Source organism: Typopeltis vanoorti, chromosome 8 (genome assembly GCF_054136105.1).
Source record: "Typopeltis vanoorti isolate ZY-2024b chromosome 8, IOZ_Tvanoo_1.0, whole genome shotgun sequence".
Lineage (NCBI taxonomy): Eukaryota > Metazoa > Arthropoda > Arachnida > Uropygi > Thelyphonidae > Typopeltis > Typopeltis vanoorti.
Genome location: NC_143556.1, coordinates 57,739,747 through 57,763,887, shown reverse-complemented (window position 1 = coordinate 57,763,887; position 24,141 = coordinate 57,739,747). Strand labels below are relative to the sequence as shown.

At 35.5% G+C, this 24,141-nt stretch overlaps 1 protein-coding gene across 1 annotated transcript in view; it reads left to right on the top strand.

Moving 5' to 3' along the window:
* The first annotated feature begins 235 nt into the window (after positions 1-235).
* The window catches only part of LOC150104018 (Golgi-associated plant pathogenesis-related protein 1-like), a 40,428-nt gene continuing 16,522 nt past the window's right edge, over positions 236-24,141 (top strand). The window contains exon 1 of the mRNA XM_090396383.1: positions 236-391. Coding sequence (XP_090252509.1) covers positions 236-391 — 156 coding nt within the window. The remainder of the gene's footprint in view (positions 392-24,141) is intronic.

Sequence of the window (24,141 nt, the reverse complement as noted above, 5' to 3'; positions counted from 1 at the left end):
ATTTATTCATTTATTTATTCCTTTCGAAGTGGACTGAGCACTGCTTTCATTCTGGTCAGTGGTTTCAAATTAAGGACGGTGAATCTATAATACACTACTAATAGAATTATCCTACCTCTAATCTTAATATATCATCGCATAACAGTATATACTTTTTCTCTTTTTTTTTTAAATTCGATTACTTTTCATTTAAATTACATTTTTGTATAGTGATTTCAAGATTTTTTATTGCAGGATGGACTATTTTTGTCAAAAGCTGCGGTCACTCCGCCCTTCGAAATGTAAATCCCCTAAATATCAAAGAGCACGTGTCATCAGAGAATCTCCTACGCACTCCAATGCATCAGACTCGTCATCGTTTTATACAGCTTCTCCTAGTACTTTCAACAAGGTAGGTAGTTGACATTCACCTGCATGGGCAAATAGTTGATAATGCAAATATCAGCAAATGCCAATACATTTTTGACTACCGTTTTTCTTTTCTTTTTTTATTTCCATATAAATATATTATTTTACTTGTACCACTTATAAAACTGACAAATTCCAAGACTTCAACGTAGAAACATATAATAAATAAATCTAAAAAAAAAAAATATGATTTGCTTAAAACTACTATATACACTATATTCTGAAAGTAATAACCAGACATTTTGCCTAACTCTATTTCATAGGGTCCTAATATTTAGACATAGCTTCAAATGGGTTGATTTTTAAGTGTGATAAAGACAATAATTAAGAATATGTAAGATTGTATAGTTAATATTTCATAATTACGCAGTTTTTAGAATAATAAGAAATTCTCATGGGAGAGAGCATTGCAGACAAAAAAAAAAAAAAGAAAGAAAAAAGAAAAGAAAATGGAGTGTCAAGAGAACATTTTTGATTTGTCGATAACAGACTGGACATCGTTTTTCTTCCATTTTTATATCTGTTGATTCAAACAGAAAAGAGAGATTTAGATTTTACGAGGTTATACTCGAAATTATTTAGCGATTGCTTCTTTGTTTGGTCATTTCTGAGCAACTTTAAGATCTACGACATACAAAATATCCGTGATTTCCATAATCTTAATTTAGTAGGATAAGGTGGTTAGGTTTAAGCGGATTAGAACACTGTATCTCTGGAATGTGTATTCGTCTGGTCCATTTGCTTATTTGCAGGAATGAAATATAGGGTTTCGGCAAGAGAAACCCTCTGCCTCCGCAGAAGACTGGATAATTCACTTTAATTGAAAATCTATTAAAAGGTTTCTTCGCATCCCAAACGGAATTTGAACCTTGGTTTTTCCCAACCGGCGGCATCGGTAACTGATTGAACTATGGAATATTTGGTATCACTTAGATAAACTTTATTTCTTGCAGAATTTTGGACTTGGTATCAAAGCAATCATCGTTCGAAAAATGGGGTCGAAAAATATTACCAAAAATTAAAGTGAGCAGAATATTTCAAGCTAGTGATGTACAGGATGTTACAAATAAGTTTACCATTCGACTGCAATATGAATTAACGAGATAATAATAATATTTTTTAATAATAACAATAATAATTTATTACTTATGATACAACATTACATACATTTGTTTACATGTGAAACAACATTACATACTTGCAGGCGTAGACTTCTGTGGCTAATTGGTTCAAAAGATATATTTCGGTGATTACACCACATTTTTTTATTATTCAGTTATATAAAACACTGAAATAATAGTTCCCGACAAGTTTCGTAAATCGTAGCATTTACATCTTCAGGGTAAATAGTATAACTTAAAGTTTAAACAAGAGAATTAATAAATACAAATTATAACCGTCTGGCTATTCATAAAACTCAAATAACAGAATGCAGATATATAACGTTATTGACATTGGACGATGTCACGTGTTCTTGTTCTCGTTCATACAGTGCTAGCTCAGATTGAGGTAGATTTTTTATTAGAGCTGACCACACTTGATGGAGAATTAAACCTTGATTTTTATTGTATTGGGTTGGGTTTTTTAACATATTAGCAGCTTCTTTAAGTTTTCTTATATAACTGTTGTTTTCTATGTATGACATCGTCGTTTTTTGCCAGAGTACATCGTGTCCAGTGGAAGTGGTATGGAAAGCAAGACCCGTTTTTTGTTCTCTTTTGTATTGTACGTCTTTTTGGTGTTCAGCCATGTGTATTTCTCCAGAACTTCCTGGAGAAATACACATATGTCTGTCCTACGTAGCAAATCCCGCAAGAGCAATGGATTTTGTAGACTCCTGGTTTTTTAAGAGGATCATGAGGTGGTTTTGGTGGATGTAGGAATCTTGAGATTTTTTCCATAGGAAGAAAGGCTACTTTTATGTTGTGTTTGTTCATTAATTTGGCTAGCTTATCTGTAACATTTTTGATATAAGGAAGCGAGATTGCGTTTTTGTAATTCTGTTTTATTGTGTTGTTAGCTGGAGGCATTTTAAGGATTCTCTTGATGGTTTTTGTTTCATATCCATTCTGTTGGAGGATTTGTGATAAGTATTTTAGTTCTTCATTACATTTTTCTTGTGTGCTGGAGATATTGTATGCTCTGTCTCGAAGAGTTTTAATTAAGCTTATTTTTTGTGAAGGATGATGGTGTGAGGTTGCATTTAGAAATCTTCCAGTGTTTGTCGGCTTCCTATATACTGAGAAGGAGCGTTTACTTTCTTCATTAACTTCTAATAGAATATTCAGAAAAGGAAGTTTTTTTATTTTTTTCTTGTTCTAGAGTGAATTTTATGGTGTTGTGCAAATTGTTGAGATAATCTTTGAAATTGATAAGTTCATCTGTTGTTCCACTGAATATGATGAAAATATCGTCCACATAGCGTAGCCATATTTTTGGTTTTTTATGGTAATTCTTAAGAGCATTGTTTTCAAATTTTTCCATAAATAGGTTTGCTAATGCAGGTGATAATGATGAACCCATGGGCAATCCTTCTTTTTGTTCCTAGAGTCTATCTTTATAGGTGAAAAAGTATTGTTTATACAATGTTTGATTAAATGCAACCTCACACCACCATCCTTCACAAAAAATAAGCTTAATTAAAACTCTTCTAGACAGAGCATTCAATATCTCCAGCACACAAGAAAGAGGTAATGAAGAACTAAAATACTTAACACAAATCCTCCAACAGAATGGGTATGAAACAAAAACCATCAAGAGAATCCTTAAAATGCCTCCAGCTAACAACACAATAAAACAGGATTACAAAAACACAATCTCGCTTCCTTATATCAAAAATGTTACAGATAAGCTAGCCAAATTAATGAACAAACACAACATAAAAGTAGCCTTCCTTCCTATGAAAAAATCTCAAGATTCCTACATCCACCAAAACCACCTCATGATCCTCTTAAAAAACCAGGAGTCTACAAAATCCATTGCTCTTGCGGGATTTGCTACGTAGGACAGACAGGAAGATCTGGAGAAATACGCATGGCTGAACAGCAAAAACACGTACAATACAAAAGAGAACAAAAAACGGGTCTTGCTTTTCATACCACTTCCACTGGACACGATATACTCTGTCAAAAAACGACGATGTCATACATAGAAAACAACTGCTACATAAGAAAATTTAAAGAAGCTGCTTAAAGAAGCTGCTAATATGCTGAAAAACCCAACCCAATGCAATAAAAATCAAGGTTTAATTCTCCATCAAGTGTGGTCAGCTCTAATAAAAAATCCACCTCACTCTGAGCTAGCACTGTATGAACGAGAACAAGAACACGTGACATCGTCCAGTATTGTTCAACGTCAATAACGTTATATATCTGCATTCTGTTATTTGAGTTTTATGAATAGCCAGACGGTTATGATTTGTATTTATTAATTCTCTTGTTTAAACTTTAAGTTATACTATTTACCCCCTGAAGATGTAAATGCTACGATTTACGAAACTTGTCGGGAACTATTATTTCAGTGTTTCATATAACTGAATAATAAAAAAATGTGGTGTAATCACCGAAAAATATCTTTTGAACAGTACATACATTTCTTTACATTTGATACATTCATGTATTCTGATAATAATAATAATAATACTTTATAACATATGATATATTCATTACATACATTCGTTTACATGTGATACGTACATTAAATTCATTTGATTACATATGATATATTTATTTATTTTATTTATTTATTTTTATTTATTTATATTTTATTTTTTTATCTTGGGTGAGATGAGATGTATTTTCTCTGCTTTCATCCTCGAAGCTTATTTGTGAGCTTATTTGAGGATGTCACCAGTAATTATTTATTGGTTTATTTGCTGTGTTGGGAAGCCATGAAATCAAATCTATGCTTAATTGGCTTGATTTCCACTGCAGCCGTTGATTGAAAAATTCGCACGCACACACACACACACACACACACACACACACACACACACACACACACACACACACACACACACACACACACACACACACACACACACACACACACACACACACACACACACACACACACACACACACACACACACACACAGACGACAACTTGGAATGTCTTAATGCGTCGCTGAACTGGAAGCCTGAACGAATATATTTTTTCATTAAGTTTGTATGGTATTTTGGGTGCGTGTTTCTTGTTCATAGTATGTCCTTAGAGCTCTTTTCAGGCTATTGTAGTTTGAAAGGTTTCTGTGTTCAAAAGGTAATTTGTTTATCATGTCTGCGATGTAGAAGTTTCGCGTTGCCTTTTCGTAGTGATTATTGTATTTATATGTGATATAATTAGTTGTCTGAGGTCTTGTTATACGGTATGTATTTCTGACTGTCCTGTAGTTGGCATCAAAATAATGTTTTAGCAAAGCTGCACAGTGACATAAATGTTTTGCTGTCAGTATTTTGTGTTCTGACATTGCAATGTTTATAAGGTCGTGATTTTCTCTTTGTTCCCCAAAAGATCAGTTTTGTCATTTTGTACTGTAGCGACATTAATTTATTTAGTGTGTAGGGTGCAGAGAAAGTATACGTTGTTATAGCGTATCTTAGTATATTTTGGCATAGTGCTTTGTATATTAGTGTTTTTAGGCGTGTGGGAACTATGTCTTTTAACCTATAGTTTGTCACTTATTGTTCAGAGTTTGTTGTGTAGATGGTTTATGTGGTTATTCTAGTCCATATCTGCATCGAAGTAAATTCCAAGGTATCGTATTGTTTCAACCTGAGTGATTGTAGAGGTTTTGCTGTTCTGTGTGTTTTTTATTTTGGAAAGTGGATGTTGGATGGTTATATATTTGTTATCAACTGGTCGAGTCAGTAGATTTTTGAATATCAATAATTTTGTCTTTTCTGAGTTTAGGTTTAGGAAGTTTTTCGTGAGCCAGTCTATGATCAGATTTATGTCATGTTGCATATTTGTTTGGGCTATGCTTGCGTTATTATGGATGGATATTATAGCTGTATCGTCTCCGTATTGAAATATCTTACCTTTGAGGGGTAGCTGATTAATATCTTGCGTGTAAATGTTGAATAGCGTTGGGGAGAGTACAGCTCCCTGTGGTACTCCATTGGTTACTGGTAGCTCTCTGCTTCGGTCTGACCCGATACGTGTGATTGATAATAATAATAATAATAATAATAATAATAATAATAATAATAATAATAATAATAATAATAATAATAACAAAATAACCGATATGTGAGCTGGAAAAATAAACATTTGCTTGGCCAATTTCTTCTAGATATAATGAGGACAAAATCGACGTGAACAAGACGTGGCAGTGGCTACAATACGGATACATTAAAAAAGAAACAGAAGGATTTATTCTAGCAGCTCAAGAACAAGCATTACAAACTAATGCAATCAAAGCAAAAAGTTTGAACATCGACAATAACAGCAAATGCAGATTATGCGATCAGAAAGATGAGACTGTAGAACATCTAATCAGTGCCTGCAGCAAAATAGCTCAAACTGACTTTGAATACCGCTCAAGTGGCCAAAATAATTCATTGTATGCAAAATGTATGCATGTATGCAAAACATATGGCTTTCCTACTTCTGATAACTGGTGGCAGCATAAAATAGAGACTGTATTGGAAAACGAAACAGCAAAAGTTCTCTAGGACTTGAGAATACAAATTGATCGGCATTTGGAACACAATAGACCTGACATCACAATTATCGAACATCGACAGGTTTGGATTATTGATATCGTAGTACCCAGTGATAACAACATTAACAACAAATGACTGGAAAAAATTACTAAATATCGAGATCTGGCAATCGAAGTTGGCCGAATGTGGCTTAAACACACCAAAGTCATTCCAATAACTATCGGTGCACTTGACGCAACTTCAAAGAAGTTATCCAACTATTTACAGCAATTATACATCAACGAAGTGACCCCATACGACCTACAAAAAACAGCATTACTTGGAACAGTCCATATTTTACGAGGCTATCTGACGGACGTTTCTTAGATTCTTGGGTAGAATCCGAATTGTTTTGTATCACCAGTCTTTGTTTATATGATATAAATTTTTGTTTATATGATATCTTGTTTTGACTGTGTATCAATTATTCGAATAAAATAATAATAATAATAATAATAATAAACATAACAAAAGTGTTTAACAGAATCACTTTCCAAAACTTGGAAAATTTAAGGTAATCATTCCTATTTAAATATACCGTTAGAAGCGAGAACGCTTTAAGACATTTTGTATAATCTCTCCATCAAGAACTAGTTTTGTGGAGCACCTCTGTCTTTGCTTCGTTGTGATTGGTAGCGATTGTATGTTGAACAAGATCGAACATGTCAGGCTCTTTTTTGCGCAATTCAATTCTTGCTATCCTCCTCTAAATGGACGAATGCCTTCCAGTTTGACTAAAGTAAAAAAGATTACATAAGCAAGCGCCTGGTAGCTCCCAGCATGAGAAAAGAATATATCCTTAGGAGAACGTAAGAAGGAAGCCGACTTGCAAATTAGACGAAATATAATATGCAAACTTTCAGAGCGTACTGGCTCACTTTTCTGAAGCATCTTGACATGAGAATAGGAAATCGTAGGAATATCTCCATGAAGATGTAGAGAATGACGCTTATAATTTTTTTTTTGAGGGGGGGATGCTCTAATCGTCAACGCGCAAAGTAGATAGCATTAAATGAAACGCTTGTCGTATATGTGTTGAATAAAGATTGAGAGGATAATATTGCAATGATTGAGATTTCGCATTGATTCGTGTACTGATTTCTTTCTGTTGTATTTCTTCAGTCAACAGTGAAAGGAAACAGTGTGTGGCCTACATTTCGCAGTCGAAAGAGTGATGCATGATCTTTATCTGAAAAGACCAGAGTTAGAAGGCAATCCCGAATTGAAAAATCCGTTTTTAAAGACTCCAATCTAACTGAATTAGCAGTTTACGACGGAGGTCGCCCTTTGGACAAACAAAGGTTATTCCTCTCGGAATACAAAAATCATCTGGGAACACATGCAATTAGCAAATATAAGCAGACTAGTCCCATACCTTAGCTCTCATTACATTAATTCTAAATGACTATAATCTTAAACAACATTTTAAATGCATTCATTTATTAACAGATGTGTGCTACATCAAAAATGATGGCCTTTAAAGTACAAGATCCAGTAAGAACTAAAGCAGTAATAGATAACAAGATTTTAGCTCAGGTGAATTTATTTAACTACCTAGAATGTATGATCACGTATGAAAATGAAAAAGATATAAACCTAAAAATTGTTAAATATTTAAAAACGACAGGCGTGATTAACTCTGTATTTAAACCTAACCTAGTTCAAAAACAAACCAGACTAAAAGTATACAATATATTAGCCCTACAAGCAGAGGTGTAGCTAGCGGGGAGCGGAGGGGGCAGTCCGCCCCGGGCGGCACTTTGAACCTTTTTGAACTTTTGCAGTTAATTCTAAAATACAGCTTCGAGAACTAATTTCCAAATATTGTAATACTATTACTATGAATTTTCCTCACAATTGCTGTAAGTGTTGCTAGTTGTGAAAGGAGTTTTTCTAAATAAAATTGATTAAGAATTACCTACATTACTATGAAATAGACTTCGCCAATGTCATCGACGATTTTGCTAACACAAAAGCAAGAAGAAAAATAACATTTTAGAATGTTGAAATTAAAATTTTACTTCAAAAATAAACAGTGTTTTAATTTATTTCCGTATACGTCGTTTAGACTTTTTGTAGTATTTTTGGTGTGTGTTGAGAGGGGCGGCAAACTCAGGGACCACCCCGGGTGGAAAAACTCTACACCACTGCCTACCAGTCTCTTATTGCATGGAAGTGAAATTTGGACCATAAAACAGAAAGACAAACGAAGATTAATAACAGCTGAAAAGAAAAACTGCAAAGTATACTCTATTTGATCACAAAAGAAACGAAGAAATTATGAAAGAATTAAACCAGGAATCAATAATAGAAAAAAAAAATTTTAATCTAAACATAAATGTATGGAACACGTTGAAAGAATGAAAACAGAAAGACTACCAAAAAAAAAGCCTTAAATTACAAACCATTAGGGGAAAAAAACCAAGAGTTCTCTTAAGAGGTTCACCGATGACTTCTAAGGCCGGAACAAGCCACTTTAGGCCTAAATCCTTGACAAGCATGATGATATATAATATAATAAAAGACAATAAGAATTTTCCATGGAAGTACCACAAGATGCTGGGAGTATCTGTTGGTACTTCGTAAGCACCTGAAGAACCCATTCAGAGAACAAAGATCATCGATCTGTAGGCAGTTAATTCAATAATAGGGCAAAGTTCAAAAAAACATGTTATATGATTCACTGTTTAATTACTTTCCTTTTAGTTTTTGCATTTCCTTCTAAATATCGCATTCTTTAATTAAAATAAATAATTATATCCCGCATTAGGATCAACCGACAACAGGCTATTACGATTCGATATTGGTTTCTGACGGAACTGTTAAGCATTAGCACTGACAAACGCAAGATTTAAACGCGGACGACCTTGGGGCTATTACCTTTAACATTTCCGGGTGATTCTCAACAGTGGAACACATCGCGAGCTGACGCTCCCGGGCCACCGTAAAATAGGATAATCGACTTCAGTAACAGCTGGATTCTACAGATCTGCTTGCTCTAGTTTCTATCGCCCATTTCGTGTTTCCTTCTTCACGTCCTAAATATTCTACGACTGTTTCTGTGTTTTTGTTGTTCGTAAATTGCGACGTGTTCAATGTGCTTGAAATATGGTTAAAAGTTACATAAAGTGAGATTACTTTAGCTCTGTTGGTTTAATAAATTATAAAACTGTGAATGCATCCAGGCCTGTTTATGATATATAATGTTAAAGATACCAAGCTATTTACTTGGGAAATAGGATTAAAACCAAGTTTATATATATAAAATAGCTTGGTATCTTTAACGTATATTATACCCAAGTTAAAAAAAAAAAAAACTTTCTTTCTCTCTCTCTCTCTCTCTCTCTCTCTCTCTCTCTCTCTCTCTCTCTCTCTCTATATATATATATATATATATATATATATATATATATATATATATATATATGAAGAAAGTATTTTACCTTGGGTATAATAAATGTTAAAAGATACCAAGCTATTTTAAACCTGGTTTTACTCCATTTCCAAAGTAAGCAAACAGACTAACAAGTCAAGTTTGAGCCTGCAAGTGTTGCAAGTCTAGCTGACCCTGCACGTAGTGCAAGACCAAGGCAAATGTAACAATTATATGATAATATAAATATCATTTTAATATAAACGTTAAACATTAGAAATATAGCTATATAAACGAATTTCATATATTCGTAAACATCGTAAATAAAACTATATATAAATTAATATTAAAATATAAATAAAGTGAAAATTTATTTATTTAAATAAAAACAAATGCTGATAATCAAGAATTATTCCTCTTAATTTTTTCGATTAATGATACCAATGACGTGATCATTTTCAGCAACATTGATTACCTTTGGTTGCAATCTTATTCTTTTATTATGAAAATAATTGTGTATTTTATTACTGAAATGAACTTTTAAACCTTTTTTTTTTTTACTAAGACAACAGATATCTATAAATAGGAATAATATTAATAGCTCTTAATTTCATTAAAACAACAAATGTGTACAAACAGGGATAATATTAACATCTCTTAATTTGTTTCTATTGACGTTATAAATAATTTTAATTATTTATATAAGTTCAGGATAATTAACAATACCCGCTTTTAATAAAAGGTCCATGTAGTTTTCTAGCTCTGCAAGTGATAAGTGTTTTCTCTATTAGTTTAGATCTGTATTTATGCGAGCTTCTGAAATCATGAGTTACAATTTGGATTGATCTGGCTTTCGAAATAATAAAAGTTACTATATAAGAGTTGATATTTTGACTTATTGCCCTTGCTCTTGTATTAACTGCTATATAACCTTTGAACTTATTGGCATAGGAATGTGGATAATTAAACCGCAAATATGTTATGAGGTCTTCATTGCAGTATTATTAATGGCGGAAAATTAATTTCATGGACATAAGTTTTACTAATAAAGAGTGGAAAAGAACATGTATACAGGGGTGTAAACATGTTCCGGAATAACATTTTCACATTTAGTTTAAAGATTTTAACTCCACGAAAAGCTTTTAGGAACATTAACAAAACAATAAGCTAAAACAGGAACGTATACTCTTTACCATTAAATAATTTAAATAAGTAGGAGAATAAATAAGATTTATATGATAAATTGCGGCATTTTCCTGCTTCCATGTGGGAAATTATTTCATGAAGTCAAAAATAAAATTTATAATAAATTTTATTTTTTTGTAATAAATTATTACTTAAATTAAGGGGATATTAAATCCCACATTTTTTTAAAACCGAATACGAAACTCGAAGATTGGAATCAGAGAGTTTCATGCCGAATATAGTATAATAAACTATAAAAGTATCGGCGACTACTAGCATGAGCTAATGCAAGCAGTCCTAGTACGTAGTACAAACTCGGGCAACACGCAGCAAAGGTGGTAAAGTTCTAATCGCTATTCTTGGTATTTTCCATAATGTAAAAACATATTTCTTGGGAAATGTATGCTGTTATTACATTATGGTGGGAGGTCACTACCCAGACCGGTTTCAGCCTTATGAATAAGTAAAGCCGTCTCTAAAAATCCGGACGATCCCTATACCATTCAATGGTGAGCGAAAGACCGTCCATCTCATGGTTGGCTCCACTCAGTGATGGCCTTCCACCCACCACCGAGCAGAACCGCTCATATTCCGTGGAGACTCAAATTGCTCCCTTAAGGCAAAAACCTTAACAGAGCGAACTCATATTAGCAATCTCACCGGTTTCAGCCTTTATTGAGGCTTCATCAGTGAGTAACTAGACCAAATAAATACCAAAGGACAATTGACATTTATGTCTTTAGGGGTGAAGCAAGATGCTTTTCATATTCCCCACTATCTGTTGTGGTTACAGTCAGGGTAAAATCTATGAGTAGTTTGCTCCCCCTGAATGGGCATGGAGATTATGCATCGCTAGGAGGCTAATATAGCTTTTGGTCTTCTATATTTGAATATTGCCGCGTATGCTGCAGCTTGCTGAACCAAATCGCTTGGGGGTGTGTGGACGTCTTTAGGAAAAACTTGGATGCTAAGGATTGTAGAAAAGAAAAAATATAGGGAATATTTGTATCTCTATGAAGGTGATTGTTTCTAACATACCACAGGGCGTTCAGAATCATTCTCAAGCACTTGTTCTGCAATCGTTGTATCTTGATAATGTTAATATTAGAGGTGTGGCTGCAGGCTGGAGAGGCATAGGTGATTATAGGACGAATCGTCATCTGGTATAGTTGCAATTTGATTCTGTTCCTGAGCTTGCTATTTCTATTAATTAGCGGATAGATCTGAGCTATTGCTTTAGATGCCTTTGCGCACGTAGACTTGATGTGTTGGTTGAAAGATAGTTTTTTGTCGAGAGTTACACACAGGTAATTTGTTTCTGTCTGCCATGGAATTTTAGTATTGAATAGTAACACATCTCCTGCAGGAGACATTGGCCTTTTTGAGAAAAGAACGGCTGAGCTTTTCTGGGGGTTGACTTCCAGTCTTTACTTGGAGAACCAACCCTCCAGCTTTAGAAGGTTTTCTTGAAGCTTTCTAGTAATGAAATGGGGTCTGAGAGATCTAGTTACTATTGCCGTATCGTCCGCATACAGGGCCAAAATAGAAGTCATCGGATTGTGCGGGATGTCTGACATGTATACGGAAAACAGCAATGGAGACAGTAGAGATCCCTGCGGCACTCCAGCAAAGATATGGTGCTAGGACGATATAGAACCGTTGATTATAACTTGCATTTATTCTATTCTGAAAATATGAGTGGATTAGATGAACCATTTGTAGTGAAGTACCGGCTGAGATAAGTTTGTGCAGGAGTCCGAAATGCCAGATTTTGTCAAATGCTTTGGATAGGGTCTAGGAAAACAGCTTCTGTACACTGGCGCCGGTTATAACTGGTGGTGATGTATTCCACAATTCTGTGGATTTGCTGGGTAATACTATGGTGTTGCCGAAAAAAACCAAACTGTTCTTTAGGGAGGATGTTTAGGTCATTTACTGAGGTTTGGGGTCGTGAGAGGATGACCTTCTCTGCAACCTTACCCAGATTGGAGATGAAACTGATTGGACGATAATTTTGCGGTAGATGTGGGTCTTTGCCTGGTTTATGTATAGGAATTACATCAGCCAGTTTCCAGGTGGAAGGATCCCAGCTGTAGTATGCAATTTTAAGTGAAATCTTAAAATTGCATTTATTACACTGGTCAGGTGCATTACTGCTTTTCGGGGCAGTAGTGCACCTGATTGTATTCGACAATAAGGTGTTTGATCACCCGATTAGTAATGCCGGCTGGCCCTGGAGCTTTTTTGTTCTTTAGTTTTTTAGTAATGTCATATATCTCAGCAGGTGATGTTGGTGCAATATGGTCAGTGCTGGTGATAGGAAGTTTGAGTGAGTGTCTGACCTTGCTGTGAATCTTATATATGTGGTCAAAGTCAAGGTTTTCATACGAAGGTCTGTATTGTTCCTCCAAATTGTATGCTATAACTTCTGCTTTGTCTACATCTGTGTGAGCAAGACCCTGGTCAGAGAATATTGGGGGAAGGGATCTGACTTTGTTTTTGATATTTTTCAGTAGTCCCCAGATGGAGTGATCAGTAGGTGAAATGGAGGCAAACTTTTCTTCCCATACTTGGTCTCTATGAGTATGAGTTTTGCCCCATGTAATCTGTTTAGATTTGTTTTATCTTGTGGCGCACACGTGTTACAGAATCTTTTACTAGCTCTGCTTTTGTCTGATCAAGTTCATGATGTCTTCAAGCAAACGATCTGGCTTGCGGGCAGATTTGTTGGAGGTAGCTACCGTTATAGCAGAATTAATTTGTTGTGTGAGATTTTTAACTGCAGTTCCTACTTCTTCTTTTGTGCGTATGTGAGGAACAGGTCCAATATAATCCTTCAGTGCTGTTGACAGTCTTTCCCATGCTATGTAGGAGTGAGAAAGAGGAGACCGGTATTCTTGTTTTCCCAGCTGTAGTAGAATTGGGTTGTGATTGGATGATAGTTCATCGATGGATATCCTGCAGGATAGCAATATCCAGGATGTCAGCAGTGCCGAACTACTGAGATGAGTTGGTTCGGTGGGACCTGCCACAACAGCGTTGCTTGATCCTAAGTAATTGGAAAGGATGCAACCATTCTTGTTGGTGGTTGAGCAATTCCACGCAGGGTGCTTGGAGTTCAGATCCCCGGCTATAATGGTCGGCTCTCTGACGCATAAGATGGCATTTAGATCAGAGTGTAGTACAGATTTTTGGAGAGGGTTGTAAGCTGAGTAGATTTTCAATCTGCCAGCAGAACTGGTGACTACTTCCACGCCTGTGATCTCATGATTAGTTGTTGAAGTGTTGCTCACAGAGTGGGGTGCTTAATATAATTTTTAATGAAGATGGCAGTGCCACCGCCTCTGTAGAGTAATCTGTCATTTCTGTATAGGCAATAACCCCTTATTTTAGGATTGTCTGAGGGTCTTAAATGAGTTTCACTGATTAATAAAACATCTGGTTGATACCTGCATGTGAAATCTCGGAGTTACAGAATTTTGTTTTTGAGGCCATTTGCATTCCATGCAACGATCTGAAGAGATGCTGGAATGAGTTTGTTACTATTCATTTATGAGAGCTGTGAGGATGACCTGCGTTTCACGAAGAAATCTTTTAGTGGAGGTTTCAGTAGGGTTTAATAGGCTGAAATTTTATAGCATGTTTGCTAGTGAGGCCGTAATAACAGCTGTTAGATTTTTAGGTGATGTTGGTTGATTTTGTTCTGGTATTGGTCTATTTGTGCGGTCACATCGGCATAACTTCTTGTTTGCTTTTGGGTGTCTCTATTTTTGGAGGTCTCCGATTGTGGCCGCTGACTCTCCAGATTTGATGCCTGGGCCTCTGGTGTTCTTATACTGTAGGAGTAGGGCTGATTGACTGCCTCCATCCGTCTGTTCTTTGGGTGCTGAGTACATCCTTTCACAGGATGAGGGCCACCGCAGTTGGCACATTTGGCCGAGGTGGTCCTTGGCTTAGTGCAGGTATTGGTTGGGTGGCTGTCCCCACATTTCAAACATCTATATTCAGCTCTACATAGATTCTGAGCATGGCCAAACTTCTGGCACCTGTGGCACTGCCCAGAAGATGATCTTTTACGGAGTGGTTCCGGTGTGACGATGAGACCACAGACTGTTTTTAAGTTGTAGATATCCTTGTAAATTTTGTGAATCTCTACTAGGACTAATGGCATGGGAGTCTTGTCTGCTTTGTACATTCTGCGGACCTTGACTGGAGGCAGATGCTGAGAGTTCAGGTCAGCAGCCATTTCTGCTGTGTCAGTGTCTTCACAGACACCACGAAGGACCACTTTTAAGTTTTTTTCGGAGCTGAGCGCAAAGGTATGATACTGGATGCCCCTGTCGTCCAGTTCTTTGGTCAACCTTCTATAGTCTGTCACTGTTGCTGGCTGGATCTTTATGCCCTCATCCATGTGTTTGGCCTTAATGAAGCCAATTGGCCTTAATGAAGACAATCCACAATGTCCAATGTGATTGGACATTGTGGATCTTAAAGCTGCCCACTTCTGCTTTTCTCTAAGAATGATCGGAGGCACATTTTCTTTGGGAGAAATAGCGATGTCCAAACCCTGAGAATCCTGTTCCATTTCATTATTGTCATTGTGCGGTTCTTCTGTTGTTCTTCGCTTTTTGCTGGCGCGCACTTCTACAAAGTCTGAAGGAGTAGAAGGCACCGATTCTAATTGATCTTCTGCGACAACGTCTGTGACACATTCCGCGGGAAACGTGTCGTAAAGTTTCACTTTTCCCGGCCAATTGTTGTTAAGTAGTTCACCTAGTCTTATAAATTCTTTATATACCTCCTCGAATATTGTCTCATTTAGCTGTTTTTCCATAATTATCAATGTAAAGTATCTTAAATAAATACTAAATAAATAAAATTAAAAAAAAAACGCTTACCGTGCAGTTGTAGTCTTACCGGCACTGCTACAAGACTCTGTACTGTTCTGGCAAGAGCACTGAATCAAAAATTGCATGATCTTCAAGACATAATATAATAAAAGCACCACAATTCCAAAACTGACTTAGGACATCCTCAAGAATATTAAGTAGTTTGTTTCTCGCTTTACATAAGCTAAATTTTTTTCGTCAGAATTCTAAATACCAAAGGTCCTTATAAGGACTGGCTTAAAGGGGCGAAGCAAGAATGCTTTTCATCTTCCCCGTTATCTGTAGAGGACAGTGTAGGGATAAGGTGTTATTGAGCTATTAAAGCTCTGATCATGGGAGGAGGGTAATAGCAATAGCCGAGCCTCAGTTAGGAATTCATTGGCTATAGTGTTTGCCATTCATTACCCCCCAAGGGTATTGAATGACCTCCAAGACCACATCTCACGGTCGATTTTGCTCTCTTCTAAATAAATCTAAATACTTATAAGGACTGGCTTAAAGGGGCGAAGCAAGAATGCTTTTCATCTTCCCCGTTATCTGTAGAGGACAGTGTATGGATAAGGTGTTATTGAGCTATTAAAGCTCTGATCATGGCAGGAGGGTAACAGCAATAGCCGAGCCTCAGTTAGAACTTCATTGGCTACAGCATTGCCATCCATTACCCTCCAAGGGTATTGGATTGAATGAATCAATCACCGCATCTCACGGTCGATTATTTACCAAAGCGAAAAGAACTTATATACTCTGCTATACGAGTTGTTAAAAAGGTGCACCCATTAAGTTACTTAAATATAAAGAGCCAATAGGCTTTATTTCGGCGATATAAACATTATTTAAATTAAGGGGATATTAAATCCCACATTGTTTTAAAACCGAATAAGAAACTCAAAGATTGGAATCAGAGAGTTTCATGCTATAGTAAACAGATATAGTAAACTATAAAAGTATCGGCGATTACTAGCGTTAGCTAATGCAAGTATAGTTCGCCCACCATTTCTAGATCCCTTCTTGGATTTGTGCCAAGAATAGTCGATTCATGCTGAAGGGGAGATAGAAATGATGGATGTACGAATTGGTCGCCAACATGCGAAATCACGTGCTTTCTTGTCTGTCGCTGTGGTAGTACTAGATTGATTTTTGTTGTTCTCTTTTTGCATTATTTTTTTATTATTAATTTGTTTGATGGATCCAGTACAGTCAACAAGTTCTATTGTTACACGTTTCAGTAGCTCTTGCAAAAGAATATTGAATAATGTGCTGACATTCTGTGAAAAAGAATCGTCAGAAGGCCGTCTTCTTGTTCCCCTTTCTCAAGTCATAAAACGTGCAAGTGCAATTGCGGGCGTATCGGGGTAGACTGTTAAAAGAATTCGTAGGGAATCAAAAGGTGAAGGTAAGCCAAAATTTAAATCTCCTAAAAAAAAAAAAAAAAAAAAAAGCGCTAGAGTAAAACCATCGAAACCGTAGCTTTGAATGATTTTGATGTAGACGTTATAAGAAGAGCTATTCACGAATTTTACGTATTCGAGAAAACAGTGCCAACTGTTCCGAAATTGATTCCTGTGCTTAAAGAAAAAATTAATTTTCCTTGGAAAAGAGAAACTTTAAGGAAAATACTTCATGAAATCGGATTTTGTTTTAAAAAGTCCCAGAATAAAAGGAAACTTATCATGGAGCGAAGTGACATTGTTTTATGCAGAACGCAGTATTTGCACGTATTAACACTCTACGTACATTTTTCCAACTGTTATACAAGCAAAATAGTTACACTTTAAAAACAACAATGTTCGTAAAAGAAAAGCTAAATTTTCCGACCTGTAATAATAAACAAACTCAGTTTGTTTATTATTACCTCCCAGAAGACAGACTGATTACCCTATTATCGGAATGGATTCTCCTTTTTCTGACATGCGCAGTAGTTTCGAGGGACCTCAAATCGGTGGGCGAACTATAGTCCTAGTACGTAGTACAAACTCGGGCAACACGTAGCAAATTAATACCCTTTGGTATTAATTTGTTCTAGCTACTCACTGATGAATCCTCAAAAAAGGCTGAAAGCGATCTGGGTAGTGCCTCCCACCATAATGTAATAACAGCATACATTTCCTAGGAAATGTGTTTTTACATTATGGAAAATACCAAGAATAGCGATCAGAACTTTACCACCTTTGCTGCGAGTTGCCCGAGATTGTACTACGTACTAGGACTACTTGCATTAGCTCACGCTAGTAGTCGCCGATACTTTTATAGTTTTTTTATACTATATTCGGCATGAAACTCTCTGATTCCAATCTTTGAGTTTCTTATTCGGTTTTAAAACAATGTGGGATTTAATATCCCCTTAATTTAAATAATGTTTATATCGCTCAAATGAAGCCTATTGGATCTTTATATTTAAGTAATAAATTATATTTCTTTTAGAGGTAAAAAATTATATATATTTCATCATTCTATGCTTAGATGTCCTTTCTTCATGATGTGCATGGTTATAATATATTCTAAATACAAATTTAAACTTCACCATTCTGATTACAATAGGTTGTGTCATAGAGCCCAAAGTATAACATCTGAAATTGAAAACTTTTTTATTATTACATTTTAATACTTTAGTTTCACTTCCTTCGGAAACTCATAGTTTATTTAAATCAATGGCGTTACGAACATTAAGTTACAGAGATATAAGATGTTTGCAACTTAAAGTTGCAGTAGTTTTTTTTTTTTTTTTTTTGCTTTTTATTAAACCTATCTCTGACCTATGTCGTCTTTCTTCACTTTTCATTTCATATTGAGCTAGGTGTTTGATAACCATTTTCCATTCTCTCTCTCTCTCTCTCTCTCTCTCTCTCTCTCTCTCTCTCTCTCTCTCTCTCTCTTTCTCTTTTTAAATACCAAAATCTTATTTTGATAAACTGGAAAATATTTTCTTTTTCAAAAGGTTTCTTCTCTTTCTACAGAGAACATTTTTAAAAGACATTCTTTTAAGAATTTTTGTATTATTTTAAAGATTAAGGGAATTAAACATTTCTTTCTCACTTTCGGCGGAAACGATTATAGAGTCCAAGTTCTCTTGTTTTTGTATGCATTGTTACTGAGAGTGAACTCTGTGGTATACTTGAAAAGAAAAGTAGTTAAAAAAACCAAGATAGTTGACGAAATAAAAGACGGTTATCTGGTATTCTGATCGACTGCCGATTTGCATTAGATCAACAGAATGGGACAAGGAAATCATACTGTTGGGAAAATGACACCTCCGCATTTCTATTGGAAAAGAACTGAGTTTATTTGTTATCTTCAGCGATGAATCTTTTCAGTTGAAATTGCATTATCCAACACAAACGAGATAGCAGAGCTTTTTGTATTCCTCAAAATAGGCAAACCGACCAGAGAATACCCGAAATTAATATTAAACATATTATGTAGTGTGTAGTAGATAGTGAAATGGATATGGTGACTTTGTAGCAAGGAATGTTCTTTTGCCACGGATCCTGAGACTTCAAAGTGCTATGCAACAATAATAATGTTAAGAAGAATAAGAAGAAGGAGATAAAGAAAAGAGATATGATTTTAGGTTTAAAATTCTCTACCAGGTAAATCACCCACTCACCCACTCACCCACCCACCCACACACACGCACACACACACACACACACACACATATATATATATATATATATATATATATATATATATATATATATATATATATATATATATATATATATATATATATATTAAACTGCCGAGTGGTTGGAGTATCCACTCTCCAGCCAAGAGGCTGCGTTTTCCAATCCTGCCTAGGCATGGATGTTTATGATTGTCACCTTCATACATTCATTCATACAAGTTAATATATACACTGTCGCCAGCAGTGGAGAAAAGTACAGACATTAAAATAATATAATATAATATAATTTACCATCATTCTCTTTATTGTGTATTGTATACAACAACAAAATGTTATTTACATCCTTTTAGCATAATTCTGTGTTCAGACGTGACATCGGTATCATTTAGGTCGTTCATCACAAAGATGCTTTGCTTAGACAGTATTTTTATGTCTAATATTCAATACCGATTATATTGTGAAAAGAAAAATTTGATCGAAGATTAAGCACAGCGTTATCGTTTAGTGTGAAGTGGACGATACTGCATTTGAGAAGTCAAATGTGAAAATATTTATCATTTATTCATATAAATTATTTACCTGATCTTTTTAATTGCAAATATTGGTATGTTATACATTTTTTCGCTATTTTAATTTTCATGTTATATTCAAATGCATAAGTAATTGGAATTTTAATCTCAAAGTCTGTTTGTGCACTTACAGACACTCAAAGTCAATTTATAATGAAGTTTATCAAGAATATAAAATGCTCCTAGAGAGCCGCAGGCCTGTCTCATAAACGATCACATTGTAATTGCTGTCGTATCGAGTTTTACGATCCGTAACAACATTTAAAAGAGAAACACAAATATGCGTATTATAATGCCACATACTTGCATTTTGCTCGGTCACGAGGAAAATAAATCGCGGCAAAGTATGTTTACCAATGTTAAATTTATAAAAGGTTGCAAACATCTCCTTGTCACTTTTTTCCATAAAGTTCATCGTGTTGTAGTGACTTTAATTATGCAAAAATTAGATTTCAAGCTGTTCGCCGTATTGTGTTTAAAATTCATGAGTTGCTTCCAGGTATTAACTGAATGCATGAATTCTAAGTTGACGACGATGACTTCTGACTGTGCCACGTTACTCTGAGACTTGTTTATTTCGGAAAGGACACTCCAATCCAATTTAAAATGGCTTAAAATATTTTCCCAGCGAAATACGACAAATGTCCTTTAGAAGGGCATGCAAGCGAAGAGTACTCGTCTTAAATTTATAAACATCATTAGTCTTTCTCTGCTCGCTGTCACATGAAGCTTTACCGTTTCTACACATAACAGAGTTCAAAATATTGAGATCGCGGTGTTTAATTGAAATCATAATAATAATAATCTTCATTTTTCAAGCAGAGTAGAAGCGATCCTCTCATCATTGTCCCATTGAGTACATTCTTCACCGCTAGACTAAAAGACGTCTTGCGAATGAATTTTACAAGACTAGCTTTATCAGTTAGATTTTGCCGTTTCAATTTTAGCCTTGGAGATTGATGACAGTTAAATGCACTTAAACTGTTACAAATAACAACAACGAAAAAACCTCATCTGGTTCTGAAACTTTCAGCTGCTAATCCAGATTTTTTTAAAAACAAAACCGTTACTGCTGGTCAAAGACTGGGTATTGAGTTCGCCGCAACGATCTGTAATGTAAACAAGACCAACACCAGAAGTCCTCTCCCCTTCCCCCAAAGTTAGAAATTCGGTCCATTGCTGAAAAGAATCTGTTGTCTGTATCCTGAGATTCCATGGGTGTTCAACAGATGGGTTTTCCTTAAAGAGTGCAAGACAATGGATTATTTTTAAATGTAACTCCTGACTTATACCTGCAGTATGGTGTAAACCTATAAGCACATCAGTAACGTGGGTGGGCTAAGGGATTATTTTTCTGTTTTTTCTTTCTTTCTTTCTTTTCTTTTCTTTTCTTTTTTTTTTTTTTTCCAATTCATTTTTACCTATCCCGGAAGCTCTGTTCTAAAGATCAACATGGAACTTTTTCAAGCTACTTCAGAACTCCAGTAACTGGGTAGAGGGTTGTCTCATATGTGGCAATGAAATTTGAAGATCTGCAACCTCAAGGCCATTTACACCAATACTCACAGTAGGATTCAATTCCGGCGCCTGTGGGTTTCGAACAGATACTAACCACTCGGCCAACCAGGCGGCAGTAAGGCAGCATTAGTTGACCTACTCAACAAACTGAGTGAACGCATCAAGAATTGAAAGCTACGAATACTGTTCCTTGGTAACCTGGTGCTGGAACACGATGTTTAAGCAGTGTCTTCCTCTGTAGTGCAGAAGAAGACACTGCTTTCGTCCATCTTTTATGATTAGTACGACATAAAGTTAAACGCGTCCAATTTGTATTTTTCTTTATTTTACTTAGATTTTAAACATTTGTCATCCCATTTTTAGATGATATATACACCAGGTGCGAATGCTGGTCTTGAAATTCACGCTTGCTCTTGTTATCATTCAGGTAGTGAGAGGTGTGACTGACGTCTGATTAGCAGAATAATGAATTACTGACCATTTAAAACTATATATTTAGAAATTTATGTACATTTAATCATACAAATACAACGTTTATTTTACAAATGATATTCTATCTTTTTCAATTTAGCTACTTGAATACAAATTCTACCCTACGGTTTTTCTTTATGAACTGGTCAATAACATCGTCATAAAAAGTTGGTTGTAACTTAATTTTCCCAAGCAACACGCACACTTGTAAAGGCTGGCTGACGCTCACTGGCTAGAGCTACTTTCACTGCATATGGCCATGTTTAAGCAACAGGGTGAGATGACGTGGAGGGAGCGGAAATGGCTATGCGCGCGCATGAAATCACAGTGCTGAAGCGAGGACCTGGATGTTCCCACAACCGAGCAAGCCAAGGTAGCTTGACTAGCGTCGGCCTTCGATACACAACGCAAAGCTCAATTATTACCACGCAAGCTTAAAACGTCTTCTGTCTACAAAAACTGCATGCATTTATTAACAAATAAATATTACTTCTTTCTCAATTAATGAGCTTGCGCAGCAAGCATGGCAAGCATGGAGAATTCGCCACTGATATACACATGTGTTTATGGACGGAATGATTGATTTGATTATTTTGATTATTATATGCACATTACTATACAGTTATTTCTTTGTGTATTTGTTCATGGGAAACGCCATCATTCTCTCTCTCTCTCTCTCTCTCTCTACATTTCCCCACTGTTTGTTCTTGTATTCTCTAAGCTCGCAAATTACAGTATATAGAAAACCCGCATACACTTTCTGCTACAGTGGATGTACTTTCATGTGAAGGAGTTTACGTTTTGTTTTCAGCAACAACATTGTTTTATACGGCCTGGGAGAGCGAGCTCTCGTTCTATAGCGAAGCTACTTAGCTTACTTCTTACCTATTTCGAAGATACATATAATATTACGCTGGCAAAAAACATCGACGAAACGATATTAGCTAAGAGATTTTTTTTTTATTTTGTCTTCGGAATTTAGATACTTCCCCGACTCTTCTTAACTTTAAATAAATAAATAAACAATTTTTTTTAAAAAAAAATTCTATTAAAGCATATTACTGGATTACTGTTAGTTGATGCATCGTATTACACTGTCACTTAGAACTACATGACGTCAGAGGTATTTTCAAAGAAGCAGAATGCTGTTTCTTGTCTTTAAACAAGTTATTTAGAAATTATATGCTTTTTTATCTTGATAGATACAGTCTTTCCATGTTCAGATTTGGAAGTTACAATATCGCCGCCTCCTAGAATAGTTAGTGCTTCTTCAATATGATGACAATAAAGGGACATTTTTCTTTTCGTTTGCGTACTGACAAATAATTTCCACTAACAAATTAAAATGCCTGTAGTACATTTACCACCATAGCGAAAGACCACACCCATACACTCCTATAAAAAGTTCCATCTTTATCTGACTCGTTGTCACCTCGTTCTATCTACTATGAACAAACTCATCAATACAATCTCTCCTGTACTATAATAGGCACAATACTTGATTATGGCAGTCATTTCATGAATAATCATCAAAGTCTTATAGTTATTATTATAATGGTTGGCCTAGTGGTTAACGTACCTGTTCTTTCTTCAAAATGATGTGGATTCGAAACCCGCCATGGGCATGGATGCTCTCGCTTGCCTTGAGGTACGAGATGAATTTCATCCTCCGGTGTGAGACCACCAGCACTCATACCTATGGTATGAAATGGCTTGAAAACGTTCCGTCTTTGATCTGTAGAGGGAAGTTTCGGATTTATGTAAGAAATCAAAAATAGTGGAAAATAAAATTTAATGTTGAGTAATGTTCTTATCTGAAATGAAATTAAATCGAATTTTCTTTATTTTCCGATTTTGAACGGATCATCACAAGGAAAAAAGTGCTAAACACCTAAAAAAATTACAATAATAAATAAATAACGGAATAAAATTAACAATAAAACCGAGAAATAAAATCATGCAAATTAAGATAAATAAAATATAATAAAAGTTTATATACTTGGAAAATTCAGAGAGAACAAAGGGAGAAACCAGACTGGATGATTTGGTCCTCAACGGCGGGGAACCGTCTTGATGTCGATCTTCGCTGTTCGAGTTTACAATTCCTCCTTGTAAAAATCTAATAAAATTATGTACAGCGAAAACTTAACATAATGAATAATGTCCTAAGAATACACACATACAGATATATATACGCACCAATTATTTCCATTAAATTATTTATCATATTAGCCAGTCGGCCAGCCTTGTTGGCCGAGTGGCTAGCGTATCACCTCTCCAGCCGAAAGGCTGCGGGTTCTAATCCCGCCTTGGGCATGGATGTTTGTGATTGTCTGTGAGAATACTACTGGTGGTGGTCAGGTAGGTGTCTTTGGTATAGATGATGAAGGTAGTTGCG